Below are 22948 nucleotides of genomic sequence, written 5' to 3' on the forward strand. Positions count from 1 at the left end.
ACCCAGTGTCCTTATCAAATGTGTATATATAATGAAATTTTTATTTTATAGAAATTGCTTGCCTACGTTATTACCACCAAGCATATTCAATATATTTCAGTTTTAGCAAGCAGCCTGAGAGATACTTAGATTTTGAACATGTCCATCGCTACAAGTGTTGATATTCTTGAAAACACAAGTAAACACAGTATGCAACTGGATTACTCTAGAGTAGATATTAGCAGTTTCAATTTATTATTTATTAAATTTATACCCCACTCTTCCTCCCAAATGAGCCCAAGGCGGGGGGGGGGGGGAGAGTGGTAAAACAAGAGACATTAAAAGCAATTTCAGTGCAGATGCAGACTGGGAAATATATCAACTTAAAAGCCTTGTTGAGAGAGGAGGGTCTTCAGTTGACACCAAAAAGACAACAGATAGTACTTGTCTAATATTTAAATAATGGGAATGCCAAATTGAAGGTGCCACAACGCTAAAGGCCCAACTCCTATAATGTATGGCACAGAATCCCTGATAAGATGATGCCTGCAGGAGGATCTCAACTGCAAGTACAATGATCAGTTGGCTATATAAGGGATATGACAATCTTTCAAGTAACCTGGTCCAAAGGGCAGCTCCATATAGAGGACATTGTAATAATCCAGACTGGAGGTGACCAGTGCATGGATGACAATGCTCAGCATAACAGCAAATAATATTTTCTTTAAAATTAACAGAAGCTGTTGCATGGTTTACATTGAACATTTCAACTATAAATTGACTTAGATTCAGAGGCCCAACTGTAGTTTTCACACGACATATTTTTGTATTTAGGACCTTGTTTAAGAAAAGAACTGTAACAGCTTTATATATCCATATTATCTAGAGAAGAATGTTTCCACTAGACACAAATCTGTTAAACTGTTATACCAGTTTAATGACATCATAACCATGCCATTCAAGCTTTAGATATGTATGCATGAGAAAGTCACAAATATGCTGATATATGGGTTTTTCACATAATATGTGCAAATGCATATACCTTGTGAATAATGGAATGACTTGTAGAAGGAAATATGTTATTTAAAAATTGGCATAATCTAGAAAAGCCCACAAATAGAATGGGTAGCAAGAATGCAGCTTCTACTCATTCAGTAGGATTTGCAGAGAAGATATTAGCACTGAGTTGTACACTCAGTGTTTGGACAATTTAAGCATGTTCCCCCCCCCCCACTTTATCTGAAATTTATATCAAGAAAACAATTTTGCTGCAATACTGAAAAAAGATTATTTTTTAGTAATATAAATTTATTAAAATTTGGTAATATTAATACACGTTTACATCCTGTTTTGTTTTTTAAGATTCGTAACCAATGAAAACAATGAAGAAAAACGTTCTCCCCACAAAATTTAAATACAAAAATATTTAAAATCATTTAAAGATATTCCACAGGTCTGATACTTAACCTTTTTATGAAATACTTCAATATCCAATTTAGAAGTGATGTACAGGAGAAAATAATACAATGGTGCCTCACAAGACGAAATTAATTCGTTCCGCAAGTTTTATCGTCTTGCGAGTTTTTCGTCTTGCGAAGCACGGTTTCCCATAGGAATGCATTGAAAATCAATCAATGCGTTCCTATGGAAACCGCCTTCAGACCAGGTCCGGGGACAGTCTGTCCCCCGACCTCTTCTGAAGGCTGGGGGGGGACAAGGGCTTTTCTTCCCACCCCCAGCATTTTAAAAAAACCCGGGCGATTTTAAAATGCTGGCGGGCGGCAGCGAAGGCTTCGCTGCCGCCCGCCAGCATTTTAAAAAAACCCGGGACAGCGGGGGACAGTGGGGAAGACGCGCTGCGCTTCCCCGCTGTCCCGGAGATTTCCCTATGGGCTTTCGTCTTGCGAAGGAAGCCCATAGGGAAATTCGTTTTGCGAAGCGCCTCCAAAACGGAAAACCCTTTCATCTAGCGGGTTTTCCGTCTTGCGAGGCGTTCGTCTTGCGGGGCACCACTGTATTACAGTATGTTAACTATTGAGCAATTTGTGGAACACTCAGTCTGGTGGAATGCTCTATCGCAAAAGACCAGGACCCTGCAGGATTTGACATCTTTTCACAGAGCCTGCAAGACAGAGCTGTTCCACCAGGCCTTTGGTACGGTTCCAGTCTGACCCCCCCTTTTTTTTCAAGACCTTGTATGTAAGGGGCCCCTCTAACCCTTCTCACCAGCTCATAAGAGACCAGCACAAATAGCTGGGTCTGGTGAACACTTAATGTTCCCACCCCATAGTTATAGTTATAATTCGTGGGTTGCCATCGGATTTTATTCTGATTTTAAGCTGTATTTCAACCGATTGTTTGATCTTATGTTTTAATGTATTATATAGTTGATGTTAGCCACCCTGAGCCCGGTCTTGGCCGGGGAGGGCGGAATATAAATAATTTTTTTATTATTATTAGTGCTAAAAATATGAAAGATTTTAAAAAATCTCTAAGCTGTTGCTATAATGCATAACTCCATTCAGTCATTTTGATATTGAACAACATTCCAGCTTCTGATATAGTTAAGGTACTATGCTAGGATTTAAAGTAGCTGATTAAGGCTGCAATCTTAAATCCACTTACTCTTGGTAGCAAGGAAAAACTGGTATAAAAGGAAAATTCCTGGAAGCCAAGATCCAAGTTTGGGGCAAGTACTCTTTGGTGAGAGAACCCCAGCAGATATTTAAAATCACTAAATATGCAGCAAAGTGTGGAAATATAGGTTGTTAGACCTTTAAAATATGTCCTTGTGAGCTCCAAAACTTCCATCTTCCCCATCATACAAAAAGACCACATGTTTAATAAGTTTTAAATGGTTTACTTACAAACCCTCCAAAGGTCAGATTCATGTGCTTTTTCATACATCCTTCAGAAAAAAGTTGCACAGGCAGTAAAACTTGGCTTAGTTACACTTGTATAGTTCCAAAATTATTGGTATAGGAACACAAGAATGGCTCATGAGAGCCATGCAATCTGAGCTGCCGTAACCAGCTCAAAACCTCTTCACGTGTTGAGCTTCTCTGATAGACTGAGAGAACAAAGGCTTGATTACAGTGGTGCCCCGCAAGACGAATGCCTCGCAAGACGAAAAACTCGCTAGATGAAAGGGTTTTCCGTTTTTTGAGTCGTTCCGCAAGACGAATTTAACTATGGGCTTGCTTCGCAACACGAAACGTCTTGTGAGTTCTTGTGAGTTTGTTTCCTTTTTCTTAAAGCCGCTAAGCCGTTAATAGCCGCTAAGCTGCTAATAGCCGTGCTTCGCAAGACGAAAAAACCGCAAGACGAAGAGACTCGCGGAATGGATTAATTTCGTCTTGCGAGGCACCACTGTACCTAGTCCCTCCCCAGGTGAACTGAGCATGGCATGACAACTTACTGTATGGTCTTAACCCCTTCATGCATTAATTAGACTTAAGCATGTTTGTTTTATGAGGCTGGTTTTCCCACACTTTCCTGTGAGTAAGACTCACTAGACTCATAAAGACTTATGAGTGGATATGTATAAGATTATACTGTTAGTTATATCAAGAACTATGGTTTAACCAGTTTGTGGATCAATATTGCCTGACCCTAAACAGATAGAAAATACATTGTCTTGAAGCAAGAAAATGATTTGGTGGCTCCTGGTTTTGAAGGGTCCATGGACAATGCAAACTCCCTGGGGTCACCTCCCTTAGGGAGTCTACCTCTACACTGCCATTATCATCAACTCCTACAGCTCCTCTTTCTCAGCACTGCTACCACCAACTTGAAGCAGAGAGCCAATGAACAAACAGGTCATGTCATTTTCTGTTCCTCCATTTCACCAATGCTGCTGCCTAGACTCAAGCAGGAGGCAGGTGAACAAGCAAGCAGTGGTGAAGAGGAGAAGAAATAGTTTCTCAATGGGGCCCCCTGCTGAGTTGCAGACCCTCAGCAGATGCCCGACCATGCTTAGCCTTGCTGCCATTGTTGCTGGAAAACTATGCAGCACTTAATTTTTATATCCATTAGGCTCTTGGTTGTAAAAGTAAAACATGGCCAATATGACCTGAGAAATAGAATGGACACATGAAACATAGAGACAGGGTATTCAATGCAATTCTATATTGTTTATGTGCAGAAAAATAATCCCTTCCCATTGGGATGCCGAATGGTGAAGGCCAAACCATCCAGGAGTTGAAAGAACTTTTGTCCCTATCATAATAGTGGCCCCAAATGCAATTACCGGTATTTATTTATGTCATAAATAATCATTATTAGTAGTATTTATTTGTCGTGTTTTACACCAAAGTGTTTCAAAGCAACTTACATAATAAAAATAGAAATAACAAAAAACATCAAAACCAAATATAAAAACAGCAACAACAACTATAGTGTCAAGCATGCTTTCTGGGGAGAGCATTCTGCAAGCAGAGAGCCGCTGCTGAAAATAATTTCAGTTACGCTTAGGGAACAAAATCATTCAACAATTTTGGCACTTAACACCCATCCCCACCACCATAAGCTGCTTTTTCACCTGTGGAGAAAAGATGAAAAACTGCTTGGGGGGTAAATGACCTTCAGCAAAAATGGCTGGAGGAGAAAAGGTTAAGTAGTCATTCTCACACACAGTACTATTCCTCTTTGCAGTATCCTGCAGCTGCTTTTTATTTAAAACAAAAACCAGGAGGCCATTACATCTGCCATGCACTGCCAGCTTGGACCTGAATCATATCCTAATTAAATAAGCAGTAAAAAGACACAGAAAATGAATTAAAAGTTAGGTGTACTACTTTTCAAATAAAAATTAACTGGCAGCAAATTATTTCTTCCTGCCTACCCACATATTTGAACTGAAGCATTTAACTGTGAAACAACTCTGCTACTTGGGGGGCATCTAATCAGCCGTCATGTATAGTTTCTTTTGGATATATAGTTCATTTTCAGACTCAATAAATACTAGGAAGAAAGGTCTTGAGCATATTCAATATTTCAGCTAATCACTGTGTATTTTTGACTTTGGGCTTTTATCACTAAATGCTGTGTATTGAAAACAGTGTACCTCAAGGTAGACTGAATAAAAATCTGATTAATACATGGTCTAATCCTGACCTTATTAAATCATATGAAGCAGCCTTATGGATAGGAAGCTGCCTTATACTAAGGCAGACCAACTGTCCATCTAGCTCAATATTGTTGACACTGACTGGCAGGAGCTCTCCAGGGGTTTAGGCAGGAGTCTTTCCAGACCATACCTGGGAATGCTTCAGTTGACATGCAAATAATGTGAACTGCTATAAAGCCTTCCCTAAAAGTCTTTCCCTAAAAGGACCTATAAGTTGTAATACGCTAGGAAACTTACCTAGCATATCTGAACTTTGGAAGCTGTGCTAATGTGAAGTACAGTGGTACCTCGGGTTACAGATGCTTCAGGTTACAGACTCTGCTAACCCAGAAATAGTACCTTGGGTTAAGAACTTTGCTTCAGGATAAGAACAGAAATCGTGCGGTGGGGGTGCAGTGACAGTGGGAGGCCCCATTAGCTAAAGTGGTGCTTCAGGTTAAGAACAGTTTCAGGTTAAGAACGGACCTCCAGAACAAATTAAGTTCTTAACCCGAGGTACCACTGTACTGAAATATGTCTACTATGTAGCTAAAGACACTAATTGGAACCCAGTGTCCATCCAAATAAACAGAAGAATCATAGTATGTCTCTTCTTCCTAAGCATATAAACATTGTCTTACCAGGTCAGCCCAGCATACTCTAACAATTGCCAGTCAGATGCACCAAGAAGCTCTCAAATAAGGCATCATGGAAATAGTCATAACCTGATAGTCATTCATAGCACTGGTTAATAAGATCCTGAATACAGTAATTCAGTTTTTACCTATTATGGCTAATGGCCTTCAGAAGAAACCTGGTCTATGTTTCAGTTATCTCCCATGCTGATTACTGCAGTCATATTTCAGCTAGTCTTTCATTGTCTCACCTTGGTACACTTCCATCCATCCAGCATGCTCTTCTCTGAAACAAATCCAACCTTTGTCCCGTATGCCCCTTATGCCTGGAACTGCCTCCCAGAATGCCTCTATTATATCTCCTCCCATATTTCCTTCAAGTCGCTCATCAAATTAATATTTTTCTCTGGAGCAACCCCTTACTCTCCATACACTATTATAATTAAGCTGAAGTATGTATAATTGAAAGAATGGCATATACTTTTCCTGTTAGTTTTACTTCTGTTTCCCTCCTCTCACACTGTTGTTTCTCTTGTATCTGTTTTCAGATTTTAAGCCCCTTAGGCCAAGGATTTGTCAAATATATTTTTTGTCATATGCCATGCACATAGATAGTACGTATAAGCAATTATAATGGCTATGAATTTACCAGTCCTCCATGAATTTATCTAATCCTCTTCTGAAGCTATATAAACTAAAGGCCATTGTTTTATGATGAACAATCATCACCATTAGTTAATTATGTGGTTTTCTCTGTTTTTAACCTATTGCAAGAAAACTGAACTAGACAACTCTGGAGTCTAGTAATTTCAGAAAGAAGCATGAATATATCTTCAATTGCTTGTCATATCTCTCCACGCCATTCCAGCCTGACTAGATATGTTTGTTGAAATGGGGTGACCAGAGCAGCACATTGTATTCTTAAGTGGAAATATAATAAGGTTTCTATAATGGCATTGTGATACCTGCTATTTTATTTCCATCTCTTTAGTAATAATTCCTAATCATGATTTTTCCTTAAGTGAATTTTCTACTATGGTCTCAAGAGATCTTTTCACCTCATCAAAACTCAAGGTATGAATGATTTCATTACTGCTTGTAATATGTGATTCTTTCTGTTGAGTGATAGGCCAAGCTTTTCGTAAGCGTCTGCAAAGATATTTAGGATGATCCAAAAAACCAAAGTGGTGCACCAACAAGTACAAAATAACCCCTTTGCAGCACCACAAATCCAACTCAATGGTGTAACGTTGGAAAATGTCAATCACTTCTCCTACCTAGGCAGTTATCTTTCCACAAGGGCCAACATTGATGCTGAAATCCAGCATCACCTGAGCTCTGTGGGTGCGGCTTTCTCCTGATTGAAGTGCAGAGTGTTTGAGGACCGGGACATTCACAGGGAAACCAAAATGCTTGTTTACAAAGCTATTGTACAAGAAAGAAAGAAAGAAAGAAAGAAAGAAAGAAAGAAAGAAAGAAAGAAAGAAAGAAATTCTTTCTAGGAAATTCTATGCAGATATCAGAATCAAGTATTACTACACAAAGGGGGTATTATATTCCACTGGTATTGCAGTGCTATGTGTATGCTGCCCTCAAAAACATTCCCAACTATTAACAAATAATTACCAGGTCAATTAAGATAGTAGGCTTAAATTCTTAAAACAATGGAAGATAGCTACTTGAAGTAAAAGCAGTATCTTCTAATAATTTAAAGTCCTGCTACACTCTTCCCATCACCAAATACTGGTCCCTGACCACATGTCAAGAAATGGACATACCGTATTTTTCGGACTATTGGACGCACCGGTCCATAGGACGCACCTAGATTTGGGGGGGGAAATAAAGGCAAAAAAATTTATCCCCCCCCACCAGGCGCGGGGCTGGGGCGGGGAAGCCCGAGCTTCCCCCTCCCCCAGAACGGGACCCAGAGCCATGCCGAAGCTGCGCGCAGCTTTGGCATCGCTCTGGGAGCTTGCGGGGCTGGGGGAGGAGGAAGCCTTCCGCCAGCCTCCAAACCATGTCGGGAGACAGCGGGATGGCGCGCTGCGCCTCTCCCGCTGTCCCCCGAGTTTGCGGGGCTGGGCCAGCCTTCTAACCAAGTCGGGGGACAGCGGGAAGGGCGCGCTGCGCCCCTGCCGCTGTCTCCCGAGTTTGCGGGGCTGGCGACGGGGAGGAGCAGGCTTCTCCCCCCGCCAGCCTTCTAGACAAGTCGGGGGACAGCGGGAAAGGCGCGCTGCGCCTCTCCCGCTGTCCCCCGAGTTTGCGGGGCTGGCAACGGGGAGGAGCAGGCTTCTCCCCCCGCCAGCCTTCTAGCCAAGTCGGGGGACAGCGGGAAGGGCGCGCTGCGCCTCTCCCGCTGTCCCCCGAGCTTGTGGGGCTGGCGGTGGGGCTCTCCTGAAGCCTGGAGGTTGTGGGGCTGGTGGGGGGGAGAAGCAGGCTTGCTTCTCCCACCCCCAGCCTCCAGATCAGGTTGGGGAATAGCGGGATGGCGGAGCGCCGCCATCCCGCTATTCCCCGACCTGATCTGGAGGTTGTGGGGCTGGGGGGGGGGAGAGGCAGGCTTGCTTCTCCCACCCCCAGCCTCCAGATCAGGTCGGGGAATAGCGGGATGGCGGAGCGCCGCCATCCCGCTATTCCCCGACCTGATCTGGAAGTTGTGGGGCTGGGGGGGGGGAGAAGCAGGCTTGCTCCTCCCACCCCCAGCCTCCAGATCAGGTCGGGGAATAGCGGGATGGCGGAGCGCCGCCATCCCGCTATTCCCCGACCTGATCTGGAAGTTGTGGGGCTGGGGGGGGGAGAAGCAGGCTTGCTTCTCCCACCCCCAGCCTCCAGATCAGGTCGGGGAATAGCGGGATGGCGGAGCGCCGCCATCCCGCTATTCCCCGACCTGATCTGGAAGTTGTGGGGCTGGGGGGGGGAGAAGCAGGCTTGCTCCTCCCACCCCCAGCCTCCAGATCAGGTCGGGGAATAGCGGGATGGCGGAGCGCCGCCATCCCGCTATTCCCCGACCTGATCTGGAGGTTGTGGGGCTGGGGGGGGGGGGAGAAGCAGGCTTGCTTCTCCCACCCCCAGCCTCCAGATCAGGTCGGGGAATAGCGGGATGGCGGCGCTTCGCCATCCCCCTATCCCCGAGCTTGTGGGGCTGGGGGGGGAGAAGCAGGCTTGCTTCTCCCCCCGCCAGCCTCCAGATCAGGTCGGGGAATAGCGGGGTGGCGGCTCTGCGCCTCCCCGCTGTCCCCAGCCTTTGGGTGCAGGCTGCTGCCCGCAAGCCTTGCGAGCCCGCGGGACATCCCGCCGGGCTTGCAAGACTTGGGATAGCTTCCTGAAGCCTGGAGAGCGAGAGGGGTCGGTGCGCACGGACCCCTCTCGCTCTCCAGGCTTCAGCAAAAGCCTGCATTCGCACCATAGGACGCACACACATTTCCCCTTCATTTTTGGAGGGGAAAAAGTGCGTCCTATAGTGCGAAAAATACGGTATCTCTCAACACCATAACTCTGCAATCCAAGTTTGGCTGGGCAATATCAACATTGTCATTTATCAGCAGCTAAATATGCTGATATATCACGATATCTGGAATGTATCTTGGCTGCTTCTTCCTCCCCATCTTAGGGGAGGAATAACCCAAGTCAACAGGGCTGGCCCAAGACATTTTGGTACCTGAGGAAAACCTCAAAAATGGCACCACCACCCCAAGTGAAGATCTACATTGCGAACAGTGTCAGGGGATCAAATCAACCTGATGGTTGATGTGGGAAGTAAAGGCCGTCACAGGGGAGAAAGGGACCAACTCTGGGCTGGTGGACCCAGGAGGGCCCAGAAAGCAGCCCCTGCCATTTCCTCCCTAGGGATGGGAGAAGACCAGCAGTGCCTATTTGCTGAGTGTCCACAGTGGAGGCAGAATTGAGGCAGAGGGCTGCCGAGGAGGCAGCAGGACCAGCTGCCAAGGAATACACCACAGAAGCAACAGCAGGCGGCGATGCATTCCTGTGAGGCTGGATTTGCTCCCACTGTGGCTCCTGCCTGAGGCAGTTGCCTCACTCTGCTTCATGGGTGGACTAGCCCTGCAAATCAGTATGTGACATTGCTGGAAATCATTTGCATAAACAAATTAAAGTATTTGACTTTTCATTATAATTGCCAGCACTTGGAACGGTAAGATTCACTGTAAATATATGCTAGTTCATATACTCAAATGATGTTTGTAACCATCCATTCTATGTCCATTTCTGTGAATTTTAGGAAGCTTTAAAAACAACAACTGCTGGACTACTTAGCATTATTCCTATGTGCAGTGCTTTTTTTCAGCTGGAGCACGCCAGAGCACAGTTCCAGCACCTCTCAGGTGGGCATCATTGTGGGCTGGCGCTGTTTCTTCCCTTTACGTACTTATGAGAAGCCCAAAACGAACAGTTCAAGTCAAAACAGAAGCTGGCCAGCATGTGCGAGTCTATACTTTGTTTTAGATCTATGACTCCACCTAGCTCCTAGCTGCTTCTAGTCATGATTTGTCAAGCTACGGGACGTGGCCAATTCATATTTCATTTTCTTCAATCTGTCTCCTGTGTAGCAACAGTGGGCTTTCCAGCCAGGCTTCTGCCATTGCATGCACGTGTGTTTGCATAAGGGCCCTTTTAAGGTGCCCTAGCCATCTGCCTGAATCTAAGAGAACAAAAGGAGGCAGGGGCATACTTATTTGACCTGCACCAGAACCAGAGGAGACCCCCAAACCAGCTAGGGAGAGATTACCATAGTGTTTTGTGCTTCCGTGGGTTGTCAACACAGCTGTTGTCAAACTGGCATCTGTTCAGGGCTGCCCTGAGTTGCCTGGCTACTTACTGTAACAACTTCATGGTGAATTCTGGCACCTATTTTTCTTGTGCAGCTTCCTAAAATGCATAGAAATGAACATAGGGTGGCATTCAACAAACCTGTACTCAGAGTAGACCCACTGAAATTAATGGACCTAGTGCAGCCATGTTTCTTAATTTCAATGGGTGTCCTCTATGTTAGTTGAATACCACTCATGGAGTGGATTGTTTCAAACCTAATTGTGTGTATAGGTATATATGTATTCATGGTCAAAATAGCATGAGAATGTTACGAGTGTTTTGATGTTTGTATAATAGGTGGAATCCACACACCCCTACCTCAATGAGGACCTGTGCATGGAAACGAGTACTTAGCAAACAGCCCCTGACAACTACAACATGTCATCCAGAGGGCTGTTATATACACATGGACCTGGTCAGATCATCACTGCCAATCAGAACAAAAAGGGGAAACGAGGCACAGGATTCATCCCTTCTCCTCTTCCGAGATCAGGGCTGTTGGTAGAATCCTAATCCAGGCTGTTGCGTACAAATACAATTAGACTGGAGCTCTTGTACATATGACCAACCTATTACATACTACATTGTCTGCTATAACTAGAGAACTATCTGTTCTAATAAAAAGGGTTTAATTGGGCATTGCTAATGACAGAAATGACATTTTAGCTTACTGCAAATATAACCCCCTGGAATTGGTTGTATGTCAAGGCCAATCCTCATGTCAAATTTAAATGGTGAACTATTGACAGACTTGCATTCACAGTGCAGTGGGCACATTTGATTCCTTGAGCATTTATACTGGTATGTTTGCTGTTAATCATCTTTCATGCCATTTTTTATTGTGTTTTATTTCTTGGCCTTTATTTGTTTATTTTTCTCTATCTCCTCCCTTAACTGTAGGGATTCTGCTCTTCTTCCTCTATAAATAGCAATTCACAGTCAAGATCCGTCCAGTAATCTTGACTAATACTGCAAATATATGCCATTTACACGGAGATATTGATTTAAGCCATTTTGATTCTGGTGTATTTTTTTGCTGAAATTGCAAGGCACAGGTTTAAGAACATAAGAGTTTTCTGGATCAAGCCAATGGCCCATCTAGGCCAGCATTCTTTTCTCCCCCATGGCCAACCCATAAGCGCAACCTGAGCACAAGAGCACCCTCCCCTCCTGTGGTTTCTAGCAACTGATTACTGCTTCCAACCATGGAGGCAGAGCTAGTAGCCACTGGTAATCCTATCCTTCATGGATTTTTCCAGTCTCCCTTTAAAGCTATCCAAGTTGGTGCTCATCACTACCTCCTGTGGTAGCGAGTTCCATAGTTTAACTATGCACTGCATGAATCTTCCAATAATCAGTTTCACTGGATGTTCATGAGTTCTGGTATTATGAGAAGTGGAGAAAAAAACACTTCTCTATCCACTTTCTCCATGCCATGCCTATTTTTATAAACTTCCATCATGTCACCTCTTACTCACCTTTTCTCTGAACTAAAAGTCTCAAATGCTGTAACCTTTCCTCATAGGGGAGTTCTCCATCCCCTTGATCATATTGGTTGCCCATTGCTGAACTTTCTCCAACTCTATAATATCCTTTTTTGGTGAGGAGACCACTACTGTACACAAAATTCCAAATGGGATTGCATCATAGATATGTATAATGACCTTAGGATATTAGCAGTTTAATTCTGAATTCTCTTCCTAATGATCCCTGGCATGGAGTTTCCCTTTTTCACAGTTGCCACACCTTGGGTCAACCTCTTCATCAAGCTATCCACTTGGGTGCCAAAGTCTCATTCCTGGTCAGTCACCACCAGTTCAGATCCCATGGGCATATATGTGGAATTAATATTTATTTTGTGCTGCCATGCATCACTTTACACTTGTTTACATTGAATTGCATTTGTCATTTTGCCTCCTATTCGCTCAGTTTGGAAAGGTCTTTTTGGAGCTCTTCATAATCTCTTTTTGTTTGAACGACCCTGAATAATTTTTTAGCATCAGGTCTGCTCACTCTTAACTCTAGATCATTTATGCACAAGTTAAAAAGTGCATGCCCCAGTACAGATCCTCGGAGAACATCTTCTACATCTTTCTATTCAGAGAACTATCCATTTATTATTCTCTGTTCCCTACAACTTAACCAATTTCTAATCTGCATAAGGACCTCTCCTCTTATTACATATTACTTGGGAGTCAGAAAGTTTTTTGAAACTCCATCACTATACTACATCAACCAGATCACCTCAATCTATGTGCTTGCTGGCATATGCTGCCTTGTGCATCTTTTGGCTACATAAGGATCCACACTCAACTTTGAACTTTGGAAATAGAATGAATGTTGATAAAATGTTCCTATTCTGTTGGTTCTTCTCATCTAGAATTTATCTAGGGTTTGGTTTTTGTCCTTACTTGCATGGTTGATATAAAGGACATTGCCAAAGGGCCTGTTCCATATTAAAATTGGGCAGCTGACTCCTGATGCCATGGTTAAAGAAAAGGGAAATGATAGCCCTTGAGGGATCAGAACCAAGGTTCAGCTCTTAACAAGTATATGACACAAAAATCTGACTCAGCATTAGAATTTAAGACATAAGGCAGGTGTTTTTGCAGCTGCTTTACCTGTGCAGGCAACTTCTTGTTTAAGTGGTATTGAATGCACAGCTAAACGTAGAAGTCCCATAGGTTAGTAATTCTTTTTCTGTGACTTCACACTGAGCGCCCTCTTCCTAAGATACACCGCTCACACAAATAAGGTGGCTACGATAGTGTCAGCACTGACTGTTAGATACATAATCAGATCTCCAGACATAATCATGATTAGGGCCTCTACAAGTGTAGCATCATAATTAGACCTAGAGAGTCAAGACACTGATGGTCAACTGGCTCCAGGAAGACTTAGCGTTTCTGGACTTACAGCATCTAGAGTTTAAGAATCAAAATTCACAATAGTTACAAAGGCTATAGAAAAAAGTCTGAAAGCAACAAGAGGAAGCAGAACTGAAACAGGGAACAAGATACCTTTTAGCCCAAAACCCTGTTGGATATATGTATGCCTGATGAGAAACTACCCTCCCATCAAACCTTAGGTCCTGGGGTAATCAATAAAATAAGGTACAAAAGTATATACCACTTTCCAATAACTGACTTCTAGAAAAAGCAAGTCCTGGATCAGGCTGGGACCTAGAATGGGATGGTGGGTTTCCATTTGTTTTTATTCTGGATTGAAGCTTGTCACATCCACACCATACATTAAAAGCACATGTGTCGTCCCCCCCCAATAAAAACCTAGGAGTTATAGTTTACACCCTACAGAGTTACAATTCCTAGCACTCTAATAAACTGCAGTTCCCAGGATTTGGGAGGGTCGTGTAATTTAAATGTATGGTGTGAATATGATCCACAGTGAGATTCTAACTAGAGAACTGAAATTATATATTTGCAGCAGCAGTGGACGGTGCTGAAGGTTAGGTGACCATGGTGTTTATCTCCAACCAGGAGAAAATGCAATAACCTACAAATTAATTGGTGGAAATTACTATGCTTGACAAATGGGTCTCCTGAGATCAGTGCTTGAATTTCAGCCTTAACAATATCAGATATGTTTGTGTTTGTAAACATTTCAGGAAATGGCATTCTCATTGACTTTTCTCCTGTACACTTGAACTGATGTCTGTCATATTGTGTTCTGTCAGATACAAGGATATAGGTCAGCATGAACCTCAAGTGAAGGTATTTTCACTTAGAAGTCCAACTTTAACACTCTCATCAGCAGATGCATAATGTGCAGCCTTTCAGTATATTATACTACTGTATTTATTAGTGCTAAGAAATCCTTAACCATTTTTACAAATTCATTCCGTTCACTATAAAAGATGGCTGGTACAGTTTTGAGATATTACTTTTATCTATTCATGCCTCATTGGGAGGACACAATTTTGTACTGCTTGTATAATACAGAATATATGATAGATGGAAAGGTTTGTTCTCCCTTTCTTGACATGAATGTAATGAGCTTAATATTACAAATAAAATAGCAAATATCACAATGCCTTTATAGAGATCTGGGGTGCATCCCCATTTAGGATACTATATACCATTTGCAACTGTTGTCTCATCTCAAAAAAGATGTGAAGAAATGGAAGATGCACAAAAGGATTTGAAGAGGTGGTAATGGTATGAATGTTTTGTTTTTTAAAGGATCAGACAAATTAATGGAGGATAAATTTAACAATGGCAATTAGCAATGATAATTTCAGAGGCAATATACTTTTTACTACCAGATGCTTGAGGCAAACGGCAGGAATGGCTACAACCACCATGCCTTGCTTGTGAATTTCCCAGAGACTTCTGACTGGCATATATTCTGAATTTCAGTATTGTTCTAGTTATGCATGGTATTGCTAAAGTGTATTACATCATCCTGTTTAATTTTAGAAACTAGAAGAAAATACTTAAATTCAGAATACACACACACACACACACACAATAAATGCTATGAAGTTCTGAAAAATAAAGTTAAATAAAATATTAGCAATAATGGTCAAATGACATACATATCAGAAAGAGAAAAAGATATGAAAAAATGTGTTATAACAATATTTTAATAATCTTAAAACTTTTGCTGAAATCATAAGCTGCTAGAATCAGAATCCAAGAAACAGATACCTATCACTAATTGAGGTAATTTTTTCAAGGTTCAGCACATCCCCTCCCCTTTTCAAAAAAGCAGAAATAATTTACTTGTATGGTGTATGCTTTAAGCATAAGTGCAATGTCTGTTTAAAATAGTACACAATGCAAACATGTGAAATAGTCTTTGAGTTTTCCTTATAGCATGAACAGCCTATAAGAGTTCCAGAATGTAGTCAGCAGTAACACAAGAGCCAATGCCCTTGCATGGCATATGCTATAATGCAGTTGAGGGAAAATGGATTTGGAATAGTGCTTTTGCAAGTGTGGCTGAAACATGGATCATATCAGCCCCAAACCAGATGCCATAAATGTCATTTGTGGCTTCCCTGCAATTCACTACTTGGTTAATGTCAATAGCCAGTATTGAGCTGATGGAGATCTGGTCAGGAAGTAGTATGATAAAATTAATTTGTTTTTTTACCACCCTGTATCTGCATTGGATTAGCATTCCATCAGCAGAAAACAGCTGCTATATATAAATGTCTACTTTCAGTTTTAGCATTTGGTTAAAGCATGCAAAGGATTGACTCACGGTACAGCCAGACTTATAAAAAGCATCTGGTTAAATTTCTGTCTCTGTGTTTCTGAAGCAGAACCGGACTCAACAGCATGCATAGAACTTCAGGTTCCATTCCTAGTGTCTCAAATTAAATGTTTAATAAGCAGTAGTTTGGAAAAGACCTGGCTGAGGCCATGGGAGTGCCTAAAAGACAGAGTAGAAGCAATTCTACCTTTGGGCTGGTCACTGTCTGTTTAAGACATTTCCATTGTTTCTTAAATCGTTATATAACTATTTCCCTAAAAGTCTGTTTAAATGTATACTTTCTTGTTGCAGCATGGTTTAAGATGTTAACCAACTCTTTTTAGTACTGAATATGAACTCAGTAATAAAGAATAATTTAAAAAGTTGCAATCCTAGCTGTTGGATACTGAGGAGAAAAATGGTGTCACTTACTCTAGAGTAGTATTATGTATATTACTGAACTATTCCAAGTAAATAATTCCAGACTTGCAGTCTGAAGCTACCAGACCTCTTCTCAGTAGATCACAACTTTTTTTTTTCTATTGGTCTGTAAGCCAACTGATGCAGATTCATACCCTCCATACATTTGGTATGAAAGTGCATTTTGTTGCATTGGCAGTGAGGGGAGCATAATTTCCTTCACCCAGGTTGAATTGGATCCATTACATTCTAGAAAATCAGCATAGTCTCTCTATTGTGCCGTCCTATCTCCCCCTCCCCATTACTCTCCTCCATTGCTGTGGTGTTCTGTTATTCCTGTGTTATCCAAGACATAGCCTATTGGGCCTCTTCGCTGGAGACTTATTACAGTTTATCTCTGTCTGCCTTTCTTTAAAGCCAGCTGAACATACCCAATGCTCTTCCTCTATGGTAAGATCTAACAGAACCCTGCCCCCCTCCCCAGCTGCTTCTGTGACACACTTCTTAATCTCCTAATACACTCCCTATTCTCTCTACCCTGACCATCTAGGTTTCTGTCTCAAAGCTTAGCCTGGTTATCTCTGCATGAAGCCACCATGTTGTGTTTCTGTTTGTTGAGTCTGGTGTTCACATGAGCTGTTGATTATGCTGCACATGATGTGTATTTATTGGGCATCCTTGAGCATTCCTTTAGTCAAGTTAACTGTTGTCCTACGTTCTAATGAATAATTACCAAGAGAGAATTAGAATCCTTTTCAGATTTTCTGTTTGTTAAGTCATGAGCTCTTTGATGCAATGGAATTGATTTGCAAAATGAATTGAAACTATGAACAAGGTCCATATTGTTATTTTTGTGTGTGAAAATTACCCATACAATGAACAAATAGCACAAATAGAATAAGGTGTGGCAAAGAGAAAGGCACTGTGCATTTGCTCTAGAGTCCAGTCCTGAGTGCCTGATAACATTCTTCAAGCATCTAACCTATCTAGGCTTGAAGTCATTCAGCAACAACCCTCTAGCTCCTGTCATGTAGCCCTGTTCCTGCTATCCACTGAAACGCCGTTTACCTTCCCGCTGGAGCAGTACCTATTTATCTACTTGCAGTTCGTGCTTTCGAACTGCTAGGCTGGCAGGAGCAGGGACCAAGCAACAGGAGCTCATCCTGTTGCAGGGATTCGAACCGCCGACCTTCTGATTGGCAAGCCCTAGGCTCTGTGGTTTAACCCACAGCACCACCCGCGTCCCATTGGCATAAATTTCCTCACTTCTTGGTGAAGCTGGGAATAATGAGACTTTGAGGAAGGGATTGGTAACTCTTAAGAAATAATGAATTCCTTCCTTCTCTCAGTCCAAATTTCATAACGCTCATTGGGTTTACTCCACAAATACAGAGTCTTTCCCCTTGGCCTCTATTTTCTTAATTCTGCAAGTAGGGTATGTTGAGCAAAACAAGCCAACAGTGTTGTTTAGGGCACCCCCTTGGAATCTCAGCTGAATTGTCTGCCCTTGAACAACAAATATTCCCCTCTCCCACTGGCTGTAACAGAAGTGTTTTCATGCAGAATCAACTCTAGAAAGTGTCAAAACTAGCTACTGTTATGCAGGCCACAAGCCTACTGAAAACAAATGCTGTCAAGGCCAAATGGACTTGACAGAAAAGCATGAATTATAGTTATAGCATCTTAACAATACCTTATTTTAATAGAAAAGGTTGCAGGTATTTTATGTAAACTAAATTATTCAAAGAGAGAACTTTGTTCTATGTCTTGGGTGTGGGTGTACACACACACACACACATACACACACACCAAAAGTGCTAATTTTGAGCTCTTAACAGGAAATCAAAGGGGTCTGTTCTCTCCTGGTATACACAGTGGTGAGTAAGATCAGATTGGGGTGTGTGTGTTTTTGGGGGGTGATCTGCACTGTTTCCTGGTTATGTACTTCTTCATTATTTGGCATCAAATTCTTCGCTCTGCAGCAGTGGAAGAGAATGTGGGCACAATATGTACTCAGAAGGGGAAATGTTATTTCCTCCCACAGCATCAGGCAGTGCTTCCACAGCACATCTAGTAGAAGAGCAGAAGAGTTTCTTAGGGCACTAAAGGAAACAACCCTTTGTTGTTCTACTTAGCATGGTTTGGGAGGTTCGTTTCCCACCACACCCACCAGCAGTCTGCCTGGCAGGGAGTCGTCTCACAAAAGCCAAGGCAAAGTAGTTGATCCCACTTGTTCAGGAAACTCTTGCCTTGGCATAACATAAGTGCAGAACAAGGAATGTTCAAGCTAGTCACATTCCCCTTGGGGAATTGGGTGGGGGAGATGAATACTGAGGGATAAGGCAGGAGCTGTGAGAACAGAAAAGGCCAGTTAGGGGGGGGATATCTAATTTAAACTCTAGGGACTGTTAAACAGTAGCAGTCAGGCTAAATAACTGCTTTATCAGAGCAAGGCACAGGCTATGGGAAATACCTAGGGGTCATGAGAAATATAACTGAGAACAGTGAGAACAGTGAGCATGTAGTACAAAGCTATTTTTTAAAAAATCAAGAAGTGGGAAGATCATCAGATCCTGAAGAAATCATTCTAGCTTAGCTTGGTTTTGCAGGCCTATTTGAAAGGGATTCCCCATTCAGAAGGAAACTTTGGAATTGCTGTTGTTCCTCAAATAACATGAATTAAGTATATATTGGGTAAAGTTTCAGTAAACCTTGGCATCTCTAAGGTTAACATTTTTCCTGCAGAGGAGAAAATTCATGGGAAAACACATGTGGATATTATATTGCTTTCCAGTATAATTCATGCATCTGCTCTCATGAGTATTTCTTCAAGGAATATAAATTTCATCAGAATTGACCATTAAACCCCTCATCTCAACTTAGCACTGTCTGCATCTTGCTATTTTGCTGTTGCTTACAACTGAAGACTGATCAGCTACCTCCTTTTTTGGTGGGCTGCTTTCTCCTCCTACTTCTTCCATGGGGTCTGTCACAAGGGAAGCAAAGTAAAGCACACTGTTCTGCAGATGTTGCGCCGGCTGGGCCGTAGCAATTAGGTTTCCGTTAACTGCATGCTCAGCTCCAAGCTTCATAAATATCCTTCAGTGAGCATGAAAAAGTCCTTGCAGAAACCTGAAGAGGCATCTCTGTATGCTGGCCAAAGAATGTTCCCACAAGACCAGGTGGTCTTCAGATAGCCATTTTTCTTTCTTCTGGCCAAGTGGAACAGAACACTAATGAGGAGCAAAGGCCATGGCTGTGTATGCACCCATTTAAATCAGTGAGAAAATTGAACATAGGTTGAACATCAGTGCTCAGCGGAGCCGCAGGGCATGCACCACAAGGCGGGTTGGTTATATATTCAAGCTAGATCATCAAAGTAGCAGACTGGAGCAGTCTGAACAGCAAGCAGGGCATAAGGAGACAGTTTCTGTAGTGTTCTCCTGTGCTGAGTAATACTTATTACCTGAGGCATGAAGTACTTTGTTTCCATTTCCTCCTGCTCGTCACCATGACCAAGCAGCAGGAAGTTGTGAGCAAAATGGAGGTCTTGCCAGTTACACCTGTTGATCAAATTACATATGAGGCAGTTTCTCAATCCATACAAATCCAAAACAAAATAGCTTTCTTGTCTCACAGGTTATGATATATCAACCAAAGGAATAGCAGAAACTGTGCCTTACCCTACCAGCAAGGCCCTTGAAAAATATTTATTGTTAAAGTTGGGGTTTGAGGGAGAGAGATTTTGGATAATGCCACTGAAGAACCATGGGGAACTGTTGAGGAATGAGGAAGAAAAAAATAGGCTAACAATTTGGTCCTAGAAGACAGATTATATATCTGCATTCATCTGTCTGAACTTCTGGGACTAGTGAAAGATTAGAGGTCTATAAGGCAGGGGAACAGTGCAGTGAGCTCTTCCTGTGAAGTAGCATTTTCTGTGGCCCAGGGTCTGTGTTCCTCATCTTCTGTTGTAACTACTGCCCTCTGTGCCAATGGGTTCCAGAACGCAGAGGAAAACTCTCGCATCTCAATCACCTTTTTCCGACTCTTCCGCGTGATGCGTCTGGTGAAGCTCTTGAGCCGAGGCGAGGGCATCCGCACACTGCTATGGACCTTCATCAAGTCCTTCCAGGTAATTCTTTATTTCTTCTTCTATGCCTTTGCCTTGGGACAGTACTGATGTGTTTGCCACCTCTACATTGCACATTTTTATATAGATCAGCAATGATCCCTGAATGGATAGTTTTTTCCAGTCACAGGTCTCCCAGCATTAGGGTGAATGTGATGAGGCAGGATGAGGTAAAGGATTTCAAAATCTAAACCCAGATCTGTAAACCATGTGGAGGTGTGGAATTGTTTAGTAAACTAGCTGATTTTTATGTTTCATAAACTCCCTTTAGTGCAGTTTCCAGAGGAGTAACCATGTTAGTGTGTTGCAAGAAAAACACCCAAGTCTTGTCACATCTTCAAAGTTAACACATTTATTATGGCCTAATATATTTATTAGTGGCTAAGGTGCCACAATACCTTCTTTCCTGAATTTTAAGTTAATACTGGACATTGAATTGGGATTGTTGGATCCTCCTCTGATAAACATGCTAAGGCAAAATGATTGATATAGTCATATTTTCCCAAGGTAGTTCACAACCCTAGTTTGTATTTTTTTATTTTATATTAAAAGTACGGTGTTTTACTTTGTCCCATCAGGTCAGCCTGCGAACAAGCACTATCTTTTTGCACTGATGATTTGTGCATCTGTGGTCACAACCAGAAATTTGGCTTTGTCCAGTAATGGCAACAGCTCCAACCCCTATGCATGCTTTGGGCATAAGCTGATGTATCTTAATAACAGACACCAGTACTAAATCCATGGCAATGGTCACAAGACAATGTGAGCTCACACAATTTGTTGTTGGCATCTGTCTGTCTCGAGAGACAATGGAGTGTGCCTCCGAGGGGAGAATCACAGTGCCTGCTGTGGCTGCAGAGACCAGCAACTTGTAACTGCTGCTTCCTGCATTGTTTTTGCTGTGTTAGCAGCACCAAAATTAACTCCCCAGGGCACAGGCCTGTGCAGTGTATATAGAGGTCCTGGGCTGCCCAGATTATAAGACACACACACCCTCAGCCTTGCTGATGTGAGCCAAAGGAAAGCAGAGCAGTACATTTGGCATCAGCTTGGCTGCAGGAGCTGCTAGAAGAAAGTGTACAAGACTCCATCCAACCATCTTAGTGGCTCCACTCTGGATTTGTCTGTAGGGTTCACTCTTTAGCCTTTTCTTCCCCCAAAGATGTCCCTCAAGGCTCAGGTGTGGATTTTTCATCAGGGTTTACTCCCGAAGCCTTTCTCACAAATGAATAAAAACCTCAAGGCAGTGGAGGTTTAGGATCAGTTTTCCTTCTCTTAGATGGGCTACCTTTCGGGCTGACGAGCCCCATGAGCTAAGCAGAAATAACCCATGGGTGTCAACAAGCACCATTTTAAAAAAATGCATTTTAAAAAATTATTATCAGCAAGTTTACAGCCAAGGAGTTTCCTGACAGAACTTTAAAAACAGGCCCCAAACAAAGGACCTAGCTCTGTCCTTCTGTAGTCTGTCAATATCAGTCCTATTTCTCAGCACAACAAATTGCTCCATCTCTCATTCCCTTTACATCTTTATTAACGCTGTGCCTCTCACTGAGTCACTGTTTGGTTCTTAGTTCTGTCTTCCATGATCCTTTATACCGTATTTTTCGCTCTATAAGACGCACCAGACCACAAGACGCACCTAGTTTTTGGAGGAGGAAAACAAGAAAAAAAATATTCTGAATCTCAGAAGCCAGAACAGCAAGAGGGATCGCTGCGCAGTGAAAGCAGCAATCCCTCTTGCTGTTCTGGCTTCTGAGATAGCTGTGCAGCCTGCATTCACTCCATAAGACGCACACACATTTCCCCTTACTTTTTAGGAGGGAAAAGGTGAGTCTTATAGAGCAAAAAATACGGTAATTTACCCATATGGACAGTATCATAAACAAGTAGAAAGTCAGTTGTCAAAAAGAGCAAGAATTGCGTGCTTAGAGGTTATTCAGACAAACATAACAAAAGTGTTAATTTTTTGGAGTCAATAAATGACAGAAAATGGAAATTTACAAAACATGTACACTGCAAATGGATCCCAAAAAGGAATGAATTCCATTGTCATTGTGATTTCAGCAATATTTTCCAGTGTTTCCAAAAGATGTCCACGAAGTCTTACAAAATTCTACTCTGCACAGGAACATACATGTTGACAGTGCTAAATAGTTACTAAATATAAGAACAACAATATTCATTGAATATTCATTGAAACCCAATGTCATTACTTATTAGATGAATTATGACACTCTACTTTCCTCATAGTTACATAAAAAAGTAATGAATGACCTCGTTTCAAAAATGCTTTATCACCATATTTCTCCATAGAATAATTTAAAAACATTTCACCCCACTTCCACTAACAAACAGGAAACAATACAGTGGTGCCCCGCAAGACGAACGCCTCGCAAGACGGAAAACCCGCTAGACGAAAGGGTTTTCCGTTTTGGAGGCGCTTCGCAAAACGAATTTCCCAATGGGCTTCCTTTGCAAGACGAAAGCCCATAGGGAAATCTCCGGGACAGCGGGGAAGCGCAGCGCGTCTTCCCCACTGTCCTCAGACCTCCTCCGAAGGCTGGCAGCGGGCGGAGAGACTTCCTCCCGCCGCCAGCCTTCATTTCTCCGCTATCCCGGACGGCT

General features: G+C 42.4%; 1 protein-coding gene and 2 long non-coding RNA genes across 19 annotated transcripts in view; 2 read left to right on the plus strand and 1 right to left on the minus strand.

Moving 5' to 3' along the window:
- Nucleotides 1-22948, plus strand: part of CACNA1C (calcium voltage-gated channel subunit alpha1 C) — a 518169-nt gene that overhangs the window by 449485 nt on the left and 45736 nt on the right. For 14 of the 17 annotated variants that reach the window (XM_077935171.1, XM_077935172.1, XM_077935174.1 and 11 more), the window contains 2 exons: nucleotides 16606-16638; nucleotides 20195-20323. In XM_077935171.1, coding sequence (XP_077791297.1) covers nucleotides 16606-16638; nucleotides 20195-20323 — 162 coding nt within the window. The remainder of the gene's footprint in view (nucleotides 1-16605; nucleotides 16639-20194; nucleotides 20324-22948) is intronic. The other 3 variants (XM_077935183.1, XM_077935187.1, XM_077935181.1) reach the window with 1 other exon arrangement.
- The window catches only part of LOC114605886 (uncharacterized), a 142619-nt gene that overhangs the window by 71596 nt on the left and 48075 nt on the right, over nucleotides 1-22948 (minus strand). The window lies entirely within an intron of this gene.
- On the plus strand, nucleotides 1775-12955 carry LOC144329009 (uncharacterized). Its single transcript, XR_013394424.1, has 2 exons — nucleotides 1775-6795; nucleotides 10849-12955. It is a non-coding gene; the product is annotated as an uncharacterized LOC144329009 (long non-coding RNA).

Source organism: Podarcis muralis, chromosome 10 (assembly GCF_964188315.1).
Source record: "Podarcis muralis chromosome 10, rPodMur119.hap1.1, whole genome shotgun sequence".
NCBI classification, from domain to species: domain Eukaryota; kingdom Metazoa; phylum Chordata; class Lepidosauria; order Squamata; family Lacertidae; genus Podarcis; species Podarcis muralis.